Here is a 22,254-nt window from a genome sequence, read left to right as displayed (position 1 = left end):
GTGGCAGGGCAGGAAGTCAATTCTACTGATTCCAAATAGTGTCCTTATACCCAACTGGGATATCTCTAACAACATTTCTCATTTCAATTTCTTCATCAGTAACATGGAAATAATAGCAGCCCTGCTGATCACATAGGAATATTATGAGGTTTAAATAATGGTATGTCTGTGGAGGCACTTTACAAATGGAAAAGCACTATACCTATTTGATATTATTAATATGTAAACTCTTCCACTGATATATTACAGTCTGTGTGTTTATAAGAGAGGGAGTTGGTGCCAGCCTTCTAAAATTGTCAATGAATTGATGCCAGGAGCCTTGAGCCAAAGTAGAACCCAGGCCCTTCGTGCCAAGGGTATCTCATACATGAAAGAGTAATAATACTATTACCTTGAAAAATTCCCCAAGACTCTGAACCTTACATCTCTAATGTATTGCAATTACAAGGATTTCCCATTTGTAAACTAGTGGAATACTCTCTGGCATCTTCATCTGGCATTAAGTCAGAACAGAGGGAAGAAAAACAGTTCTTGAAGAATGGGGTGTCTCACACTGCTCAGTTGCCCTGAAAGGATAATTAAAGAATGATGCTAACCAGACAGAAGGAGCCTTGATTAGGCCTTCAATTTTGCATTTAAAATGTCCATTGAAAAGACATCTCTGTGGCTAACTTAGTGGCATCATGAACTAATGTATCACTCTATATAACACAGGGCACGGATTCTAAATTGCATTCCCATGTCCTGGGCAAAGGTCCAATAAGGGACAATATATCCTATTACTGCCCGGCATCTGCTGATGAAGAATAGTTCTTACCCACAAGAACAAAATGATTAATTTCCCTGTATGTGATAAAGAAATTCCAATTTGCCCTCCCTGATTCCCAGAAAAGGGATTTGGTAAATAAGCTGCCCTAGGTCAAAGGGTGGCAATTTCCATTTCTGGAATGAGCTCATGGCATCAGCTGAATGAACTTTAAGATGATGATTTTACTTTTAACAAGGAAGAAAGCAAACTCATGTGCAGAACATATACTGATGGCACATATTGCTTCTAGCCTTCACCCACTCCCACCAAAGCAGGTCAGTTTTATTTCCCAACCTGAAAAGCAAACTTCTCTGATTTTTTCTCTAGCGTAAGCTGAGAACATGGAAAAATGTATTATATGATATTGTATGTAAAACCTATATCCTATTACCTGCCTTCTTGGGAAGAGAGGAAGGGGAGGGAGGGAGGAAAAGAACGTGGATTGCAAAATGTCAGGAAATGAAGAATAAAAATTATATCAATGTGTAATCTGGAATTTTTTTTAAAGGAAAAATTTCCAAGCCCAAGTATTTTCTCAATACTCAGTACTAAGTTATTTGCTTGAGGAATCAGTGTTTATGACTAGGTAGGTGAGATCCTTGATCAGGCCATATCTAGAATATTTTGTTCAGATCTAGGCACCATATTTAAGGAACGAAAATGATAAAAGGCAAGGCAAATCAGGATGGTGAAGAATCTTAAGAATGAATCATCTGAGGGGCAGCTGGGTAGCTCAGTGGAGTGAGAGTCAGGCCTAGAGACAGGAGGTCCTAGGTTCAAACCCGGCCTCAGCCACTTCCCAGCTGTGTGACCCTGGAAAAGTCACTTGACCCCCATTGCCCACCCTTACCAATCTTCCACCTATGAGACAATACACCGAAGTACAAGGGTTTATTAAAAAAAAAAAAAAAAAAAAAAAGAATGAATCATCTGAGATTTGTGTAAAAGAACTGGGGATGTTTAGTCTAGAGGAGAGAAAATGCCTGGTACATAGTAGGGGCTTAATAAATGTTTATTAATTGATTGATTAATGAACAACAGCTGCCTTCTAGTACTCTAAAAGCTGTCACATGGAATTCAACTTGTACTACTTGATCCCAAAAACCCGAACCAAGAGCAATGGGTAAATGATGTAGATGAGATAAAACTAGGCTCAAGATAAGAGAAATCCTCCAAAGAACGCTGTCTAAATGTAGCATGGACAACCCTTTATGAAGTATAATGTAGAAAGGATTCTTTTTTTCACATATATGCTAGACTAAATGACCAATGAGGTCCCTTCTAGCTCAGATTCTATGACTGTATAAATCTCTATTTAAGTTGTTTTAAAAAAAAACAAAACAAAAACAAAAACAAAAAAAAACTCCTTAAAATTTAGAAAGGTTAAGGAAAGTCTCAATTTTTAACCTATATTTTTTGGCTTATAGGAATGTCCAAACATAAAGTGTTCTAGCTAAAAGGGACATTACTGATCATCAAATTACTTCATTTCAAGTTGGGGAAAATGGGATGAAACAATTTGCCCAAGGTCAGCATAGTTAATAGAATAGAACTGAAACTGTATTCTTGAAACTTAATCCAGTATTCTTTCCACTAAACCAGTGGTTGCCAAACTTTTTTGGCCTACCTCCCCCTTTCCAGAAAAAATATTACTTAGCCCCCTGGAAATTAATTTTTCTTAATTTTAATAGCTATTAATAGGAAAGATAAATGCACCGGTGGCCATCACCGCTCTCCTGGATTGCTGCAGCACCCACCAGGGGGCGGTAGCACCCACTTTTGGAATCACTGCACTAGACCATGCTCATCAAAGAGTTTAAAGTGATCTCTGGAAGTCTTCTAAACATATCTCTCATAACCACGCAGATGAGTCATATCTTATTTGCTTATTTTTTTAAACATTATAGAGAAGATGATTTTTCTTCCTTCCTCAGAAACCCATTCCAATATTTAACAACTTTAACTAATCATAATTTTGTTTTACATCTAATCAAATCCTTTATGCTGCAGTTTAATCCAATTCCTTCTTTAATATGATGAAAACATTGGTCACCATCATCTATAAGAAAAAATTCTAAAGCCTGGCATATAGCAAATGCTAAATCAATGCTTACTGATTTGACAAGATCTATAACAATAATGCATATATTTATATAACACCTCAGGGTTCATGAATTGCTTCCCCCACAATTACTCTATGAGGTAGTGAATTAGTAGCATTTTGCCAATGAGGAAACTCAAACTTAAAGGTAACGAAGTAATTTATCTCTTAGTTTATTCAAATCTATTTAAACTAGGTTTAAAAGTCCTATGTTCTTTCAACTCCCTCGCAATAAGTCATCTGAAATTTGGTCACTAAACAAGGTCCCAGAATATCATCTCAGGGCCCTCAAAAATTCTCATCATACAGGCAGCTAGGTGGCTCAGTGGGTAGAGAGCCAGGCCTGGAGACAAAAAGTCCTGGGTTCAATTCTGGCCTCAGACACTACTTAGCTATGTGTCCCTGGGTCACTTAACCTCAACTGGCTAGCCCTTACTGCTCTTCTACTCTAGAACTGATACTTAGTACTGTTTCTAAGAGAGAAGGTCAGGCTTCTTTTTTTTTTTTTAAAATCATTATAAGTGATGCCTAAAAAGATATCATCAAGGATTTGTAATTGAAAGATGTTAGGTCTTAGAATTCCTTGTTTCCTTCAACAGTCAATTCAAGTACCACCTTCTATATGAAGCCTTTCTTCAGTTTCTAGAATCTTCCTTCCCCAAAATATAATATATTATTTTGGGGTATAATCCAAATATATATACATGTTCTATATTCTATCTCCCCTATTAGAATGTAAACTCCTCAAGGACAGGCAAGGACAGTGTCATTTTTCTTCATATTCCCAGCTTTAAGCCCAGTGCCTGGTACATAGAAGGTACTTAGTATTTGTTTGGTTGAGTCTTTGCCTTCCATCATTCTCAGTACTTTCCTAAAGCCAAAGTGAAACATGGTAGATGGGAATATGAATAAAATGAGACTAGCATGAAAGAAACTACTAACTCTTGAACTGTTGTAACCCTTTGGAGTTCAGAAATGATGTGTATCCCCCAACACTTTCCTCTTATTTCTCGAGTGACTGGAAAATATTAAAACTGTCCAAAAGATTTGACATCCATTTTAGGAATTCTAATAGAATAACAATATAATAATAATAATAATAGAAAGAGTTGATAGAAACATATAAATCCCAAAGTGAATTGCAGTTAAACTAAAGATCTACCAATGGTAAAATATCTAACTTTAATGGTCTATAGCAGTATATCATTGTCCCAGCTAGAAATAAAAGCCACCCTAAGGACAGTGTGTGGCTTTTCCATGAGTGTGTCACCACTAGAAAGATTTTTCAGTTCTCTCCCTTACCACTCTGTTTGTCTCCTCCCTCATCAGCAGGACAAAGTCATATTCTCTAGTGTTTGCCCAAGGTTGGGATCACCACAAGGCAGGCTGGGTCAATTGCCATGATGTCTATCAGGACGCTAGGCTGCCTTCCCTTCACATCCTCCCAAATGAACTCTAGAGTAGCCTACACAGCCCTTGTCTGTGATAAAATCTCCAAAAAGCCACCCAACGCTAATTATTTTTGTTTTTAATACAAGCCAGGAAGAGGCTTCCAAAAGAAATTTTTTAGAGAAAATAATCTATAGCTAAATTGAAATGTAGATATGACTATAGTAATGATTGCAATAAGAACATTCATATACAACTTTGCCATTTGAACAGCATTTTCCACATATTATCTCATTTAATCCTTTTTTTTAAACCTTACATTCTGTCTTAGAATCAATATTGGTTCAAAGGCAGAAGAGCAATAAGAGGTAAGCAATTGATTTGCCCAGGGTCACACTGCTAGAAAGTGTATGAGGTCAAATTTGAACCCAGGACCTTCCATCTCCAGGCATGGCTCTCCATCTACTGAGCCACCTAGCTGCCAGAATATATTGCCTTTCTAAAGATGCTAGAGATTGAAGATGCCTTAATCTTTTCCATTGTTTTTAATTAACAATAAGAGCCTGAGAGAAGTCTCCTATCTTTAATAGATTTGCAGATTTAAATAATTAAGTTACATCCAGGGAATTAGCTGCATGTACTATATTAAATTACTTACTCAACTTTGTTCTAAGAAACTATAAAATTCATAAATCATTGATGACCAGACTTTTTCTCCTTTTTAAGTCTTTGTTTATTGTAGCTATCTTCTTAATAGTTTCAAGTCTTCAGAATTAGGGCAGGTAAAAATTTGGTCAACAAATAACACCACTTACCAGGGCATTTACATCTTCTGTTTTATAGATCAACATTCGTATCTCTTCTGGATCACCACTGAAAATTGCTTGGACCAGTGGGGGCTGTAAAAACAAGAAGAACTGAAGTCAGGGTTTAACTACTTTTAAAATAATATATATTTGGAAAAAATATTTTATTTAACTACATCTTAATACATATTTAATACAAAGGTTTTATGGAATAGATGAGTGACAAAGCTATAAGTGAATATAAAAATATTATTCCATTAACAATATGAGAAATAAATTGGAGTAGGGATATACTGGAGCTAGAAAGGCCAGTGAGAAGTCTATTATATAATAGTCTAATTAAAAAGAAAGTAAGGACCTGAACTAAGGAATGGAGAGGAGAGGCTGAGCATAAAACATTGCATCTAGATTGTACTTGGCATCTGATTAGATGAAGGGATTGAGGAACAGTTGAGAACTGAAAATAACTCTGAGGTTTCAAATCAAAAATGACATGGGAGGATGCTGGGACCAGCAGATATAGATGAAAAATTCAGTATTGGACATGTGTTTGAGGCTGTGGTATGATTGGGTAAAGCAAACTAAAGGAAGTAGGAGAGTAGTTGTGGGAAACTCAGGTAGAAATGCAGATTTTCAAATTATCTTAAATAGGGATAATGATTGAAGCCAGGAGAAATAACCAAGGAAGACAGTATATAAGATAAGAAGGCCAAAGGCAAAACCTTATAGGACTCCAAAGAGTAGAAAAATAATAGGGAGCCAGAGAAAGAGACAGAAGGGATAATCAGAAAGAAAGGAAAAGCTATAAAAGTCTGTGTTGCAGTGTCATAAGCCAAGGAGGGAACAGATCTCAGAAAGAGGTGATAAATAATATCAAGTTAAGGAGGATATGGAAAGAAAAAATATGTCATTTAATATAAGGATAAGGAAGTTGCTTTTTGACTGTGGAAAGAACTATTTCAGTAGAGTGGTAGAGATTGACACAAGGTAGGAGTGGATTTTATTTTATTTTATTATTTATTTATATANAGGACTACCATTCTAGAGGAAGTTATAAAGTCAACAAAAAAAATAATAAAAAGGATTCTCTACAATTTAGATGTTAGCATAAATGTATAAGAAACCCAATGAGAAGTTTCCAGATTTTCTCCAGCAACCTTCATCACCTGGGGAGGTCCAGTAAGTAACGAGCACAATAGAAATAAAGTATCTTCATCTAAGGATGGGTATATGCTGGGTATGAATGGCAGAAAGTCATGAGATTAAAGGATGGAAAAGAAGTCAGTGAGTCAAAGGACTGACATTAACTAGGAAGGTTAAAAAATAAGAATCACCCTTCTACTTATAGTGTCCTTTCCTTTCCTTCTCATCTATGACCTTGCTCTCTAAGTAATTCCTTTTGTTCTTATTCAATAATGTCATTATTAACAGTGATGTGTATATCAGGCTTTAAGTCTGGCAAAGTGCCTCACAAATATCTCACAGCAATCCTGTGGCTCTCTTTTGGTCTAAATTTGTGATTGTGTTGATTTAACAAAATTTCCTTTCCTAAAATAGATTGTCAACTTCTAGCCTAGAGTTGCTTGGAGAAATCAAGTGAGTTGAGTAGGATCATACACAAGTGATCCTTGAACTGAGGTCTTCCTGATAGCAAGGCTACTTCTCTGTACCACTGTGCCAGGTTCCTTCGAGGCAGTGTAATAAATGAAAGTAAAATTATTAAATGTAATATTAATTATATTTTATTTACATTACTATTGTGGTTGCCATTATCAAATCAACTCTCAAGTCAAGAGTCTGTCAATAGTTTTCAACAATGTAATTTTAATAAAAAATGGAGGTATATGAAAAAAGGGAAATGTGGGAAGGGGACAGAAAATCTCACTTATCTAAAAAGTACCCTAAGTTGAAATTCAAAGCCCACCAAGCCGCTTAGCTGGCAAAGCCCTCAAGTGGCAGGAGAGGGAGAGAGAGAGAGAGAGAGAGAAATATGAAGAAATTTTGGGCAAAGAAAGAAATTCCAGAATTTGGTTTTTGAGATAAAGTCAATTATGGTAATGGTGAGATTTAAAGTCTGATCTCCCTGGTGTAGGAATGAAATAGAAGAGAGGAAGATGGAAGGAATTCTAGTCTACCCTGATTTTTTTCCTACCTCTCTTTTAACTTCAGCTCTGTAAAAAGGAATGTGGAGGAAGGGGCAGCTAGGTGGCTCAGTAAATTGAGAGCCAGGCCTAGAGACGGGAGGTCCTGAGTTCAAATCTGACCTCAGATACATCCTAGCTATGTAACCTTGGGCAAATTACTTAAGCCTTGTTACCTAGCCCTTACCATTTTTCAATCTTGGAACCTATATACAGTATTGATTGTAAGATGGAAGGTAAGAGTTTTTTGGATTTTTTTAATGGCTCAGGGATAAGTTTTCAATAAGACACAAAAGACAGAAAGAGAGAGGGAAGGAAATAGGTGCAGGTTTTCTACTATTTGTTGATTTTTCACTCTTTGAGGCCTTTGAACTTAATGTTTAAAGATACAAATATTATTTGGGGTTAAATCTATCTACTACCCTAAAGTCAAGTTCTTTCAGGTAATGTTTAAAGATACAAAGATTATTTGGTGTTAAATCTATGTACTATCCTTAAATCAAGTTCCTTCAGGTAAAAGACATATTACCCAGACAGACACTGTTTTCAAGATAAAATTTTTCTATGTCTGAACCTCTGTGCCATAAAGGTGTTTTGGAAAGAGGATATGTCAACAAGCTTCAAGAAATGAAAGCTCATTCTCTCTTCTCTAGGAAAATTTGAAAAGCTGTTTTCTGTGGTAGTCATTACCATAAATTTGTATGATCGTTTATGCTTTTTTTGAGGCCTAAATAATGAAGAAAATGACAGGAGGTATCCAGGCCTTTGGGGGATTTTGTCTGAAAAATCCAGTTCCTTCTATCAACAGCTGAGGAACTGAGACTCTGACGCCAAATACTTCTACTGGGCTGAAATTAATCTCTCCAAGTCACTTATGCAACCAAGAATTTGGAGAGCGAGGAAGATCATTATTCACACACTTAAAGAAATCTGTAGACTGCACTGTTACTTTTTGAATTCATTCATTAAAAGAAGCAAACAGTTCTAAGCTATGCTTGGAATGTTCCCGAGGAGAGCTATGGAGGACACTTGTACCAAAGAGTGAAACCAGTGTGTAGCACAGTAGTAGTATGTGTGTATGTGTGTATACAGCTCCTCCATCTATACTGGGAATATTTACTCTGCAGAACACTATGAGAGCCCCTCTGCCATGTATCCACCTAATAGAGGAGTTCTTCAGAGACCCAAGAAGTAGCAAAGCTTCAGGTCTCAAGAGTTCCAGTTTTTGTGCTTTTCTTATGCTTTCTGTTTCCTCAAGTCTAAAGAGAGCAGCACAGGCCACAGTGCTGATATCAGTGTGTTCATGGCATTCCTCTTCACAATCAGGTCCCCAAACAGTACTGTGATATCTTAACACTGACATTTATTTATTCACATTTGGGTGTCCTGTTCAAATAGGTCAGACATGGCCTTACTCCATAAGATGATCAACACTAGTTTAAAAAATCCTCCAAAAAATGCAATCCTTCAAGTAACACAGATTTTTAGAGAAATAATTAATGGGAAGAGTATAGCTAGATCCCCTATCCCCCCACTCCCACTGGCATAAAATAAAATAACACGTGTAAAACATTTAGTTCATTTCCCTCAGATTTTAACCAGATATTTCCAGTACATTCTCCTCATGCTCCCCAAATATTCCTATATAACATTTTAGGTGTCTGAAGTTCTGCCTAGGGCCAGCAGCTCTAAATGTTTCCTCAAGTCAAGCATGAGGGAGAGGCCTCAAGACCTTAAGCAATGAAGAAAGACCAAAGGAGGAACAGGTCAAGGCAGCAACCTTTCATTCTATAAATTTTTGCATTTTATAAATTGTGGTGACCTGGGTGAAAGTCCCATTAGCTCCACTTCAGTTATAGCTTCTGCTTCTCCCTTTGCCCCCAAAGTCCAGACTAATGCTAGACCATCTAGTAAATTACTTGTAATCTTATGGAAAAAGCAGCATCTATGCTGCCTAGTTTTAAGAGATGGAGAACTTTTGGATTGTAATAATGTTTAAGACCTTATTCTCCTCCTTACTAAAACAGTCAAGTATTCTGTATTTTTTCCAATTCTTTCACTTTTTTTTAAGGAACTAAAGAAATACAACTGAGATTGTCGTGTAAATTGCTTACCTTTACCTATGTGCTAACACAGTGTTAATTCTAGTAGTATTTAAGTATTTCATTTGAAGGTTCACACATTTCAGGAGTAGCAGTGCACAAGATAAATTTAAGTATGTGCATAATGAAGTGCAAAAGAATAGTGAATAAACATTAAATAGTAACAAGAGTCAATGCTGCAAAAATCCCATAGCAAAGGGGAAAATGAAGTTTAGAAGTCATGTAAGATATGTCTAAGTAATCATTTTCGATTAGAGAGCTCTGTTTGTTTAACTGGGGGAGAGGCATTATTTCATTACCAACTACCAGAATTTTTTCTTGGCATGCTCAACTTTAATAAAATAAAATGCCTCTTACATTTTTAAAGGTACTGAGACCATAACCTGAGTAGATAAGGAGGCAGAAAGGACACTAAGTAAACAGTTCAAGTTCATTTAAAAGGATGCCCACTGTGGCTTCTTGACTGATGTCACAGAGAGGGATTATTCAAAAGTGAATTGTCACACTGGCTTTCAGAAGCATCTGCCTCCATTCCCTGATCAGTTCTACCAGAAGAGTGGCTGACAGCCTTCCAGAGAGAGCTGCCTTCTGTTCTGACTCTCTCCAGCAGGAGGTCTGAGGCTGTGGAGCCAAAGAGGATTTTTGGATCCAAAGGCCACTTTTATCAACCATCTCCCCATGGGTTTCATCAAGCTAACAAGCAACAAGATAAATGTTCATCTCTTTGACAATCTCCTTAAGAAATATTGTAATGGAAAGAATTCTGGATTTGGAATGAGATGACCCAGAACTGGAGACTTTGCATGACATATACATATATTTTTATATACACATATATATGTATAGATAGATAGATAGATAACAAATACATATACTTGTTATCTTTTGTTTTTATATTGCCTACTTTCTCTGCATCTTTCTCCTTCTCCCCATATAGAGAGCCATCACATATAAAAATGATTTATTATTATTATTATTAAAGATCTTTTCCTTGGCTACTTATTATTGACTATTCACTTTCTTCTCTGGCCCAAGGTTCCTCACCTGAAGAATGAGATAATATAAGTTTAAAAAAGCTTAAAAAAATATTTATGGCAGCTTTTTGTGATAGCAATGAATTGGAAATTGAAGGTTTGTCTATCAATTAGAGGAATGACTGAACAAATTGTGGCATGATTGTGATGGAATACTATTATGCTATAAGAAATGACAAAAAGGTTGATTTTGGAAAAATCTAGACAGATTTACATGAACTGATGCAAAAGAAAGTAAGCAGAATAACATTGTATTAAATGACAGCAATATTTTTTGACAACAGTGTAAATGACCTAGTTATTCTTGGCAATTCAGTGATCCAAGTGATCCCAGAGTCTCATGATGAAAAATGTCATCTCCCTTCAGGGAAAGAACTGATGGAGTCTGAATGCAGAACAAAACATACTATATTTTACTCTTTTCTTTTTTTAAATTTGAGATCTCTTCTACAAAATAACTAATATGAAAAAATGTTTTACATGATTGCTTACCATCTCAAGAATGGATGAGATGTGGGAAGGAGGGGAGAGGGAGGGAGGGAGGGAGGGAAGATGAGAAAGAGAGAGAAAATTTGGAACTCAAAAAAAGTTAATAAATGTTAAAAATGTTTTTATGTGTAATTGGGGGAATATGTAAAATTATTAATAAGTAAATAAGCTTTGAAAGCCTTAAATGCTTTATTATTATGTATTATATTATATTAAATATTTATTTATATTATTTATTGATGTTTTTGTATTTGTTATTAAATGTATAATATATGATGTATTCAAGTTATTTATTATTATTATTATTATCATCTATAAAATGAGGGGTCAAAATAAATCTCTAAAGTCCCTTTCAAATCTATGATCCTATGAACTTGCATTACTTTTTTTAAAAATGTATTTTATTTTCAGTTCCCAGTGCTCTCCTTCCTTCTCCCTATCATCTTCCCATTGAGAAGGCAAGAAAAACAAAACCCATTGCAAATATGTATAGTCATTCCATTACTTTTTGCTCTAAGGCATCTAGGTGACTTTTTACTATTGCCCCATTTATCTTATATTAATCAATCAATCAACATTTATTAAGAGCATATAAAGACACAAAAGACAGTCCCTGCCCTCAAGGAATTCACAATATAATGTATTAACTCCCTATTATCCATTTTTGTTCTATTTCAGTCCAAAGGGTTTTCTTCTTGGTAGAGAAAACAGTTGCAAAATGAGAGTGAAGTAATTCCACCTTGTCTCTATAAGGTCTGTTATCCTCATCCCATTTCCACCCATCCCCACCATCCCACACTGGCTATATTCCATCTTTGATCCACTTTTTTCTAATATGACTTTAAACCTAAATATGACATTTGTTGTCCTTAGTTTTCCTCACAAAACTCAATAGCTTTAGTGCTCTTAAAGAACTATAACATGCTTCTGTATATGTATTACTTCCAAATCTCCCATACTTGTCTTTTTTTTAAATTTGAGTTCCCTATGCAACCACATCTGCTAACTTCTTTTCTTCCTTATTAGACTTGTTTCTTAGCTTTACATTTGCATTTTTGACCATTTCCATTCATATGTATAAATTTAGTTCAGGGGATCCCATGTTTCTTTGAACCTACTCTAAACTACTAGAGTTTAATATTCAAATGCCACTGAGCTTTCTGATTTGAACACAGGTTTAATTTAAATCACAATTTTTACACAAGAGGGAGCAAGAGAGTAAATTGCTATTGGGTATATCACATTTTTAAAAAAACACTCAAAATCACATAATTATAAGAAGAAGAACAAAGTCTCAAAATGTTCTCTATTCCCCACACTTCCTGAACATGGAGAGTTCAGAACTATTACTTCTAAGTAAGTTGTCAGTTAAAATACTGTACCCAATTGATCCTTTGGATTTTCATTTTGTGGTCTTGGCAAGACTGATGCTATTTAAATCCATCCTCCCCAGCAGTGGACATATCTTTTGTGAGTCTTCTCTTTTCTCCAATGTAGCTTTAAAAAATAATTCTCTCTTATATTCTTGGCTTTCCTTACAAGCCTCGGTTTATCCTTGGTCTTGTCACTATTGTTAGTATTAAAAATATTATTATCAGAGAAATTAAATCTCTCATTTAGTCATTTCCACTGATAGTAAAAAAAATATGCCTTCACTAAATGGGATTCAGTATGAAATGTATTGGACTTAAACTGAGGAATCCTTAATTTGAACAGCAGCTCTCCTTATCAGTAAAATGGGTATAATAACACTTGTACTGCTACCTACCTGACTAGGATGATGTGGGGAAAGCACTTTGCAAATCTTTAAGGTTATATAGAGAATTATAACATTGTACAATGGATAAATTGTAGAGTTTGTAAATCTACTGTAGATTTATATGAGTTTAGAGTGTAACTTCAATATTCTCTATTGTACAATACTAACTGTGAAATACAGTATCTCCAGTTTATAGTAAGTTTCTTATTCAAAAGGCACTGGTGTTTAAGTGTATTAAAACCACGGAAAAGTTAAAAACCATCTCTTGATCAGCACTAAACTTTCTGCAGAGCATTATTGTAGGAAAGACCAACAGAATAAAAGCATGTCTTTTAAGCATCAGTGGGAAACAAAAATCTAAAGAAAGAAGCAGATGTGTGCCTTTAAAATTTTTCTTTAAATTTCTTGATATCTTATTTGTCTATTTCTGATCAGATTGGGCGGCCACGAAATTTAAGCCTAAAAGAAAATTCAGGGGGAGTAGGGTGGAGAAAGGGAGACAGACAGACAGACAGACAGACAGACAGACATACACACACACACAAGCCTAAAGTGAACAAGATATTCTTATATATGTGTCCAGACTCTTGTCATCTGACAATTGTATGCAAGACAGGAAGACATTATTATTGGCTAATAGATGGTGTAGCAATAATACTGTTGCTTGAAATCATCCACTTAAGTGAATAAGTTGAAACCTTTTATTAGGTAACAATTTGTGCATCAGGCAGCACTTAAGAGTTTTGCAAAAGAGGCAGTCAAAATTGGTTCAAGTTATTAGAATTAAGCAGCAAAACTTGCTATTTATCACAGTGCCCAAAGTTCTTGCTTTGTAAACCTGCTCAAAAAATGCTATTAAGCAGAGTTTCTAAATACAAACTTTTCTCTTGGAGAGGAATTCAAATCTATCACAGAAGGATAATGAGGATCATAATATGAAAATGGTTTCTCATAAATATCATAAAGTCTCTAGGTAGTACCAAGTATCCCCAGACATAAAAATGAATTTATTAGGGATATCATACATCTCTAAAAATGTTGGTCAGTAAGTAATAATTCAAGATGCTGTCCCAGAAAACTTTTCAATTACTTCTAGTTATTGAAACTGTAAATGTTAGCATTTGGAATAAATATTCCATAATTAATTTGCTTACGTATATATAAAAATATTTCTGTCATTTTCAGTGTGTCTGATTCTTCATAACCCCAAATGGGATTTTCCCGGCAAAGATATTGGAGTGGTTTGCCATTGCTTTCTCTCCAGTTCATTTCACAGTTGAGGAAACTGAGGCTAACAGGGTTTAATGACTTGCCCAGGGTCACACAGCTAGTGTCTGAGGCCAAATTTGAACTCAGGAAGATAGTCATCCTGACTCCTGGTCTAGCAGTCTGTCTACTGCACACCTAACTAAATTACAGCTCATATTAAAAGGCATTAGTAATTAATTCATATCAAAAAGGCATAAAGTAATTAATCAAAGGCCTGTCTTCCAGTGTTTGCAATATTCATGTTTTTTATTTCTTTTTCCTCTCCATTAGAGATCTCTTTTAGTCATTTTTTCTGTTATTAACACTATTCATTAGTCCTTCTGCCAGAAGGTGAGCACAGCAATTAAAAAGAAAAAAATTCAAACCCATCAGTTTGGTTCCTGATTATGATGGTTTAGGTGAAAAGTCTGGTAAAGGAAGAAGAAAGAATGCTAATGCTACAAGATTGACTGAAGTTGACCTCTAGATTTTTACCGATTCCTGTTATCTTTCCCTCCCCAATTCGCAGCCCCCATTTTGATTTTATGCAATCCACAGTACTAAGCACAAAACTATAAAGCTTCAGAACCTTGATATCCCAAGAGGCTTCATCAATGGAAGAGAAACTATGAAATAATGAGTCATTTAAAAAAAATTTTTTTTTAAATCCTTACCTTCCATCTTGGAGTCAATACTGTGTATTGGCTCCTTGGTGGAAGAGTGGTAAGGGTGGGCAATGGGGGTCAAGTGACTTGCCCAGGGTCACACAGCTGGGAAGTGTCTGAAGCCAGATTTGAACCTAGGACCTCCCATCTCTAGGCCTGGCTCTCAATCCACTGAGCTACCCAGCTGCCCCCTAATGAGTCATTTGCTAGAAAGAACAGTGGAAGAGGAGAACCAGGATTCTAATCTAATCTAGCCCATTCCTCTTAGAGTGAGTTCCACAAGAGGAGGAAAGGAACAGTGCAGCTCTGTAGAGAGCGCAAACAAAAAAGCTGAACTATTCCTTGCTCTATGACTTTGTGAATGTTATCCAGCCTACATCTCAGTGGGCCAGCCAATGAAAGTGAAGATATTGGTAGTTATATGGCAATTCAGACTGGTTAAATTAATTCAAATGAATACCAATGACAAGAAGGCATATTGTAACATCCTCTCCCTTGCATAGCTCTTCAACATTTTCAAGGCAAAGTTTGCATATTTTTCTCTATCCATCCATTATAAGTGTGGTCCTTTCCCTAAACTCTATTATCTTCCCCCAAATCACTGTTTTGGTCAAATATGATGTCTAATAATGACTGAAATCCAAAATTTACAAAGCAGCCCACAAATCTTAAGAAACAATATTTTTTCTACCACCAGGCTACCAAAAATACTGTAACCACCACACATACACCCATGCACCATGGTTTGAGTTCTGGAGAATACAAAGAAAATATGATATCGGGCCCATACTATGGAGTTTGTTGTCTTTTCCAGAAGGCTGACATAGATCCATAGATTTAGATACAGAAGAGACACATATGCTTGTCTAACCTAAATCTTTCATTTTATAAATGAGGCAACTCCCTAAAGGATTAATTTACTGTCCAAGGTAATACAGATCATTTACAAGGCTCCCCTGGTAAGAGTAAGCTCCTTGAAGGCTGGGGTGATCTTTGGATCCCTTAGCCCTAACACACGTCGGTGCACAAAATATCAGCATAATCAGTTCTTGTTGATTGATGGCTAAAGGCAGAGCTGGGGATTGAACTCAGAATTCTCTGATTCTAAATTTTTGTCTGCTCTGCCACAGCATCTCTAACTCACTTTCCATAGTATCATACAGATTCTCACCTCATCTTATTTTTCCATGTAGCTTACAGTCTAGGATCTATGTTCCAAATAATGCTACTTTTATCTACAAATACTATGGATGAATGTACCATCTAGTGGTCCAAGTAGGCAATTAGAAACTAATTTTTAAAAGCACAACCTGGAGCATTGGGAAGCCAGTAGAATTATTTGCGGATGCTTTGGTTTGCTCTAGTAAAGGATGAGTTTTTAAACCTATCTAGAAATCTAAAGAAAGATGGGGTCATTCAAATAATTTCCCCAGAGATCCTAATAAATGCTATGCTATCAATTAATATCATTCAATAAATAAGCATTACAGCATTATAATATGTAATCACTTTTTATTTATTCTATTTTAGATTTATAACATAAAGGAGCTATGTTTGGATATGGTATACACTTAAAAACCTAGGGGCCCCTTCCTTTGTAAATTTGCATACCTAGGTTATTTCAACTTGGAACATAATGTGGACCATTTTAAATGATTAATGAGATATTGTAATTGTTTCCTTATTTTTAGGACATACTGTTAAGCCATTGTCATGATTTATTTGATTGTGAGTATCTGGTCAGAAACAGAATCCTAAAAGAATTGTTGTTAAGATATGGGAAAAGACAATCTACATCTTTACATTTTCCAGGAACACCGTGCAGAACAAGATGAAGTCCAATTATGTATATTAAGAGTAACTAATAATTCAGTGGAACACTCAATAAGTGCCAAAATTCAGAAATTAGGTCTTCTAGAGTTGCAGAGAAGGTACATATGGGTTAAAGTTTTTCAAGATATAGTGGAAAGAATGTTAGATTTGAAGTCACAAGCTAGGTTGAGTCCATATTCTGCTAATTCCTAGATGTATAACCTCATAAATCATCTTGCATCTAAGGCTCAATTTCTAAGCCTCATTTGTAAAATGGAGACCATTCCTACACTATTCGGAGATATGCGGGAGCCAATTCATAGCATGTGAGCCAATTGTTAAATTTTCAGTGTGAGCATTTAAATCTCAGAAATGGAAAGCTGCTGCAAATCAGGCCTTGATTGTTTGGTTGAAAGTGAGGGAGAAAATGTTAATAATGTAGATTAAAAATCAAAAGTGCTTCATGTATTTTGGAGAGTTACCAATATACCTCTACCTATAATCCTTTCAAGGTTATTGAAAAGTCTTTTGTAAATTCCAAAGTGCTATATATTTTTTAAAAATTACTATTATTAAAAGGCAGCCTATCATGGTATATAGACCCTGACTCTGAAAGATTTGGGTTCAAATCCCACATTTGACAGGTTCCTCATATGCAAAATAAAGGGGATGAACTGTCTTTTGGAGTCCCTTTCAATTTCAACTATGATCCTTATGAATCTACTGCTTAGCTGAATTTTAGCCAGTTCTCAATGAAATTATAGATCTAGTTAAAAAAATAAAAATAAAAAGATAGTGGAAGTGAATTTTGAATTTACCTTAAAGGACTGGGGTTTTAGGGGGTGGGATTTATAGGCAAAGGGAGATGTTCATTCAATAATTCAAATCAAACATAAACCCTTACTATTTGCAAGGCATAAAAAGCAAAAGCTTCTAGGCAGGAATGATTAAATAAGGATGTATTCTGGGAACAATGAGTAGATCAGCATGGATATAAAGCAAAGGATTCATGCTAGGGAATAATAGGAGGTAAGACTGGAACTACATAACTGCTCAAGGTCTAAAAAGCCAGGATGAGCATTGAGGTGAGTTGTATAGAGATAAAAAATATTAGGCTACAACTCAGGAGTTCTAGTCTCTACTCTTCTACTGACTTGATATATGGATGACCTAATAGGTCACTTCACCTTATTGATCCTTAGTTTCCTCATCTATATGAGATTAGGATACAATACAATCCCTATGATATTTTTAACATTATATAAGCCTATGAGACTTTTCCTTATAGATAATGGGGAGCCATTGAATATTTCTGGGTAAAGAAGAAAGGTGGGAGGGGTAATAAAATGACAAAAGTTTCTTTTAGAAACATTTTTGTCTTTGTGGTCTGCCCAAGTGACTATTCTAATAATTCAAGTATTCATTGTGGAAATCTTCAGTGGAATTCCTCTGCAATGTATAAGTTCTCCCTAAAACTGCCTACTTAGGCTCTTTAAACGTAAATACTGTTTTCTGTTCTGTGATTACTGCTTTATTTCTGGATGTGAACTTTAACTAGGTCTCTTGGCCTCCTTCCTTTTTTCTTCATATATATAGAGTCTAAACCTCCTGCCCTTGGAGATACTAATGTTTCCAGGTGAAATCGAGGTTACTTCCTTTAATTCCTGGCTCTGTTCCCTTCATCCCCTATGAACCTCCAGGGAGACAATTCTGTTTTGTCTAACTTGCCACCAGGACACTGAATATAAATCACATTTCAAAAATAGGTCACGTCAAAAAGGGCAAAGCAAAAAAAAAGAGAGACATACTTTGCCAGATGCTGTATTTTCCTGTGGCTTTCCTGCCAAGTAACTGCTCCCACATAACCCCCTTTCAATGAATTTTGTTTCGAATGACTCAAGATCAAATATGAAACTTAGCTGAATTAATTCTACAGTACCTGAGACTAAAATATTCTAAAAGTAAACAAAATAGAGGAAAAAATATTTATAACTACCACAACAATAAACAACGTAAATGGAAAGAACAAGCACACACACACAAAATTTTGGTCCCAAAGTAAAGATATGAGAAGATATCTCACACTCACACACATCTTTGCAGAAATAGGGATCTACCAGTATGAAATATTGTGTATAGTATTGATTACTTTTCATTATATCGATTGGTTTTTCTGGGGCTTTTTTCTATTGTCTTACTCTTTCTTTTTTTAAAAAATTACTTTTGTTTTCAGTTATGACTTTCTGCAAGGCAGTGAAGTGAAACAGTGGATAGAATGCCATGCCAGGTCTGGAGGCAATAAGACTCATCTTCATAAGTTCATATTTAGCCTCAGATTAGTTGTATGACCCTGAATAAGTCATTTAACCCTATTTGCCTCACTTGTCTTATCTGTAAAATGAGCTGGAGAAGGAATTGTGGAACCATTCCACATCTTTGGTAAGAAAACCCCAAATGGAGTCATGGAAGAATTGGAGATGATTCAAATGACTCTCTGGGAGGAAAAGAGTTATGAAGGAAAGAATGGTGAATTTTAGGGGGAAACACAAAAGATACCAATAGGATTATTTTTAAAACTAAAAATAAGTATTTTGAAACTTATAATTGTGTATATAATATTAAAAATGAATAAAAAACATCAGGAAAATTAGCAATTTTTTTGTATACTGAAAGATAGAATTAAATGATAAGTTATGCAAAATTATCCCCAAGTTTCAAGTTGATTTTTTTCTTGAATTGGTAAACATTTCCCTTCTTAGAACACAAGGACGTCTTTTTTTTGGAGGGGGCAGTAACAGACATATTATCCAGGGCTTACTAAGGCTGTATATTCATTACATTCTTCTACTACAACCTATAATTCTTAATGTCTCTATTCATTTCTCCTTGCTTCTCTAAAAGATGCCAGATACTCACATGTCATAATCACAGTAAGAAGAGCAGTGCAGAAAACCCAAGTAAATTCCTGGATCTTGGTCATGCTGAATATTCTCAGGTCTAAATTATTGAGACAATCTCAGTTTACAGGCCACAAAATATACCCAGGTGCTTATAAAAACAGCAAAATCACAAACCTTTTATGGGTGACTAACTAATAGTATTCGCTAAGGATTGTTCAGTTCAGTGCTTCCTGCACAGTGGTTTTCCAAGAGGCATCCTGGCTACTTCTACCAGAATCCTAACAGGTGCATTTTGTTACAGTATACAAAGGAGATAAAAAAAAAAAACACCAGGAAGGAGAGGAAAACTATCTTGCTGGTAAATGCTGGAATTTTTTTTAGAAAACATTAAATAATTTGGTAATTCTTGTAAAAAACAAACAAACCTGTTTTGCCATATTTCCTTGAAGTCTAGACAATTCTAAAAATTTATTTCATATACATCACCAGCAGAGGGTGAAAAAATGAAAGGAAACAGCCTATTGTGTTGCACAGAGTACTATTGCTTAACCCTGTTTACCTGGCCCTTCTTCTTCTGTCTTAAGAGTTGTTACTAAGGCAGAAAGCAAAAATTAAAAACAAAAATCAACTAACTCCATTGCATTTGTGATAAAAACATATGTTCCAACCAAGGCTGCAGTAGTTCCCCCTCTAAAGCAACAGCCAGTCTTTTCGGGCTGGGACTACTTTTGTATGTCAATTCCACCTGGCTATCTTGTACCAGGATGGTTGGTCCTTCCAAGGGGCTGGACAGCAGCCTCACACCTCTTACTACTGGTGCTCTCTAAAACAGTCACCCCTTCTGTGGGATTAACCAACAGTAGAACAGCAGCGGAAGTTTTGCAAATTTCGCTTTCTTTACTTTTTTCTCTTGTGAAATTGACTCTGCTCTACTTTGCTAGATGACAGGAAGTCCCACAGGCTCGGATACTAGCATCCTGTCCTCTAAAGCAACTGGTTTAACCACACATTAATGGGGATGTCAGCTTTTCACCCTTTGAGTATCAGATACTCCAAGGCACTACAAGAGGCTATGACAAACCCCCTAACAGAAATGAAACCATGTTGATATTCAAAGGTTGGTTTCAATTTTTACATTCTAGTTACATATCTTAGATAACTATAATAAAATGTGAATCTATTTTTTTCTCTGTTGGTAAAATGAGAGACAGAGTGGTGAAGGAGAAAGAGTTCGAGAACTGGGCTCAGATCCCTACATGCCAAAGTGGCTACAGTACCCAGCCCAGAGTCTTCCTCAATTCAGATCTGGTCCCAGATGCTTCCTAGTTGTGTGGCCCTGGAAAAGGCACTTTACCCTGTTTGCCTTAGTTTCCTCATCTGTAAAATGAGCTGGAGAATGAAATGACAAAACCATTCCAGTATGTTTTCCAAGAAAAACCTCAGTCATGAAGATACAAGACATGGCCAAAAAACAACAACTTTGATCAAGTCGCATGTAATCTTTCAGGTTCGACTTCCTTATCTGTAAAAGGAAAGGGTTGTACTAGATGAACTACCCTATAGAATGAAAGCAAGTAATACTATGACTAGAGGACCCCCAAATCCCTTCTGGATCTAGGATTCTACTGTTATTCAGAGAAGATGGAAAATGTTCAAAGGCTTGAGTAGCCAAGGACTAGAATGAGCATGGTAATAATGATAGAAATCATTGGTACCATTTCTTGGGTTCCATGAGATTTGCAAAACACTTAAAAAATATTATCTCCTTTGATCAATTAGATTGTAAACTCCTCGACTATCTTTTGCTTCTTTTTTTGCATCCTTTGCCATAGCAAAGTGCTTGGAAATAGTTATTGTTTAGTTGTTCCATTGTATCCAACTCTTAATGACCCCAAGAACTTGCCCATGGGGCTTTCTTGACAAAGTGGTATGCCATTTCTTTCTCCGGTGTGTCCCCATTTTTACAGATAAGCAACTAAGGTAATCTGGGATTTTGGCTCAGTGGATTGAGAGCCAGGCCCAGAGATGGGAGGTCCTGGGTTCAAATAAGGATTCAGACACTTCCTAGTTGTGTGACCCTGGGCAAGTCACTTAACCCCCATTGCCTAGCCCTTACCACTCTTCTGCCTTAGAAGCAATACACAGAATTGATTCTAAGACAGAATACAAGGGTTTAAAAAAATAAATGCTTGTTGATTAATGCTCATTACAATGCTGGGAAAGAGGTGCTATTATTGTTCTCATTTTACAAATGAGGAAAAGGAAGGAAACAAAAAATGGAATTTTGTTTGTTTGTTTTTTCCTCAGGGTTCCACAGCTAATATATAAAGTTAAATTTGAACTGAGGTCTTCTAGAATCCAGGTCCAGTGTTCTATCCACTATACCACCTGGCCTGATAGGTGAAGAAAATATAAGAACTCTGATCAGTATAGCAGTAAATCTTGGCTCCAGAGGCAACATACTTCCCTCCTCTCAGCAGACAGATGGTATGCTCTAAGGGCAGAATAAGGCATTTTGGGGCTAATGTGTTGGTTTATTTTACTTAATGATATTATATAATGTCTATTTTCTGTGTATTTATATATAGCATAAAAATATATTTATTTATATTACAGAAGAGAGTTTCATTTGGCAAAAAAGGAAAGATACCATGAGGTCAAAGCAATGTTGAAAAAAAACATTAAAACATTTTTCAGAAATTAATCTGCAAAAGCTAATCTCAGAAAAGGGAATGGGTTTTAGAGATGCCAAAAGAAGTTATGAGAGCATCTCAGGTGAGACGGCAAATATGAGCAAAAGCAGTTCAGTGGTCCTGAGCAGGACAATGTTCACTGGACAGTAACAGTGGAAACAGCCACTGTCCCAAGACAATGTGCCCAACTAGCCATCTGAAACGTTACAATCAGAGGTAGAAAAGAAACAAGTCTAAGTATCACAAAAGCATATATATATATATATATGCATATGTATATATGCATATATATGCATATATGTATATA

At 35.8% G+C, this 22,254-nt stretch overlaps 1 protein-coding gene across 1 annotated transcript in view; it reads right to left on the bottom strand.

Annotated features, from left to right (window-relative positions):
- The window catches only part of ANKRD44 (ankyrin repeat domain 44), a 288,404-nt gene that overhangs the window by 212,211 nt on the left and 53,939 nt on the right, over positions 1-22,254 (bottom strand). Inside the window, exon 2 of the mRNA XM_044669066.1 lies at positions 5,114-5,197. Within this exon, the coding sequence (XP_044525001.1) occupies positions 5,114-5,197 (84 nt within the window). The remainder of the gene's footprint in view (positions 1-5,113; positions 5,198-22,254) is intronic.

The sequence above is a fragment of the Gracilinanus agilis genome, chromosome 3 (assembly GCF_016433145.1).
Source record: "Gracilinanus agilis isolate LMUSP501 chromosome 3, AgileGrace, whole genome shotgun sequence".
Taxonomy (NCBI): Eukaryota; Metazoa; Chordata; class Mammalia; order Didelphimorphia; family Didelphidae; genus Gracilinanus; species Gracilinanus agilis.
The sequence above is the reverse complement of the archived record's forward strand: the minus strand, read 5'-3'. Positions and strand labels throughout refer to the sequence as shown.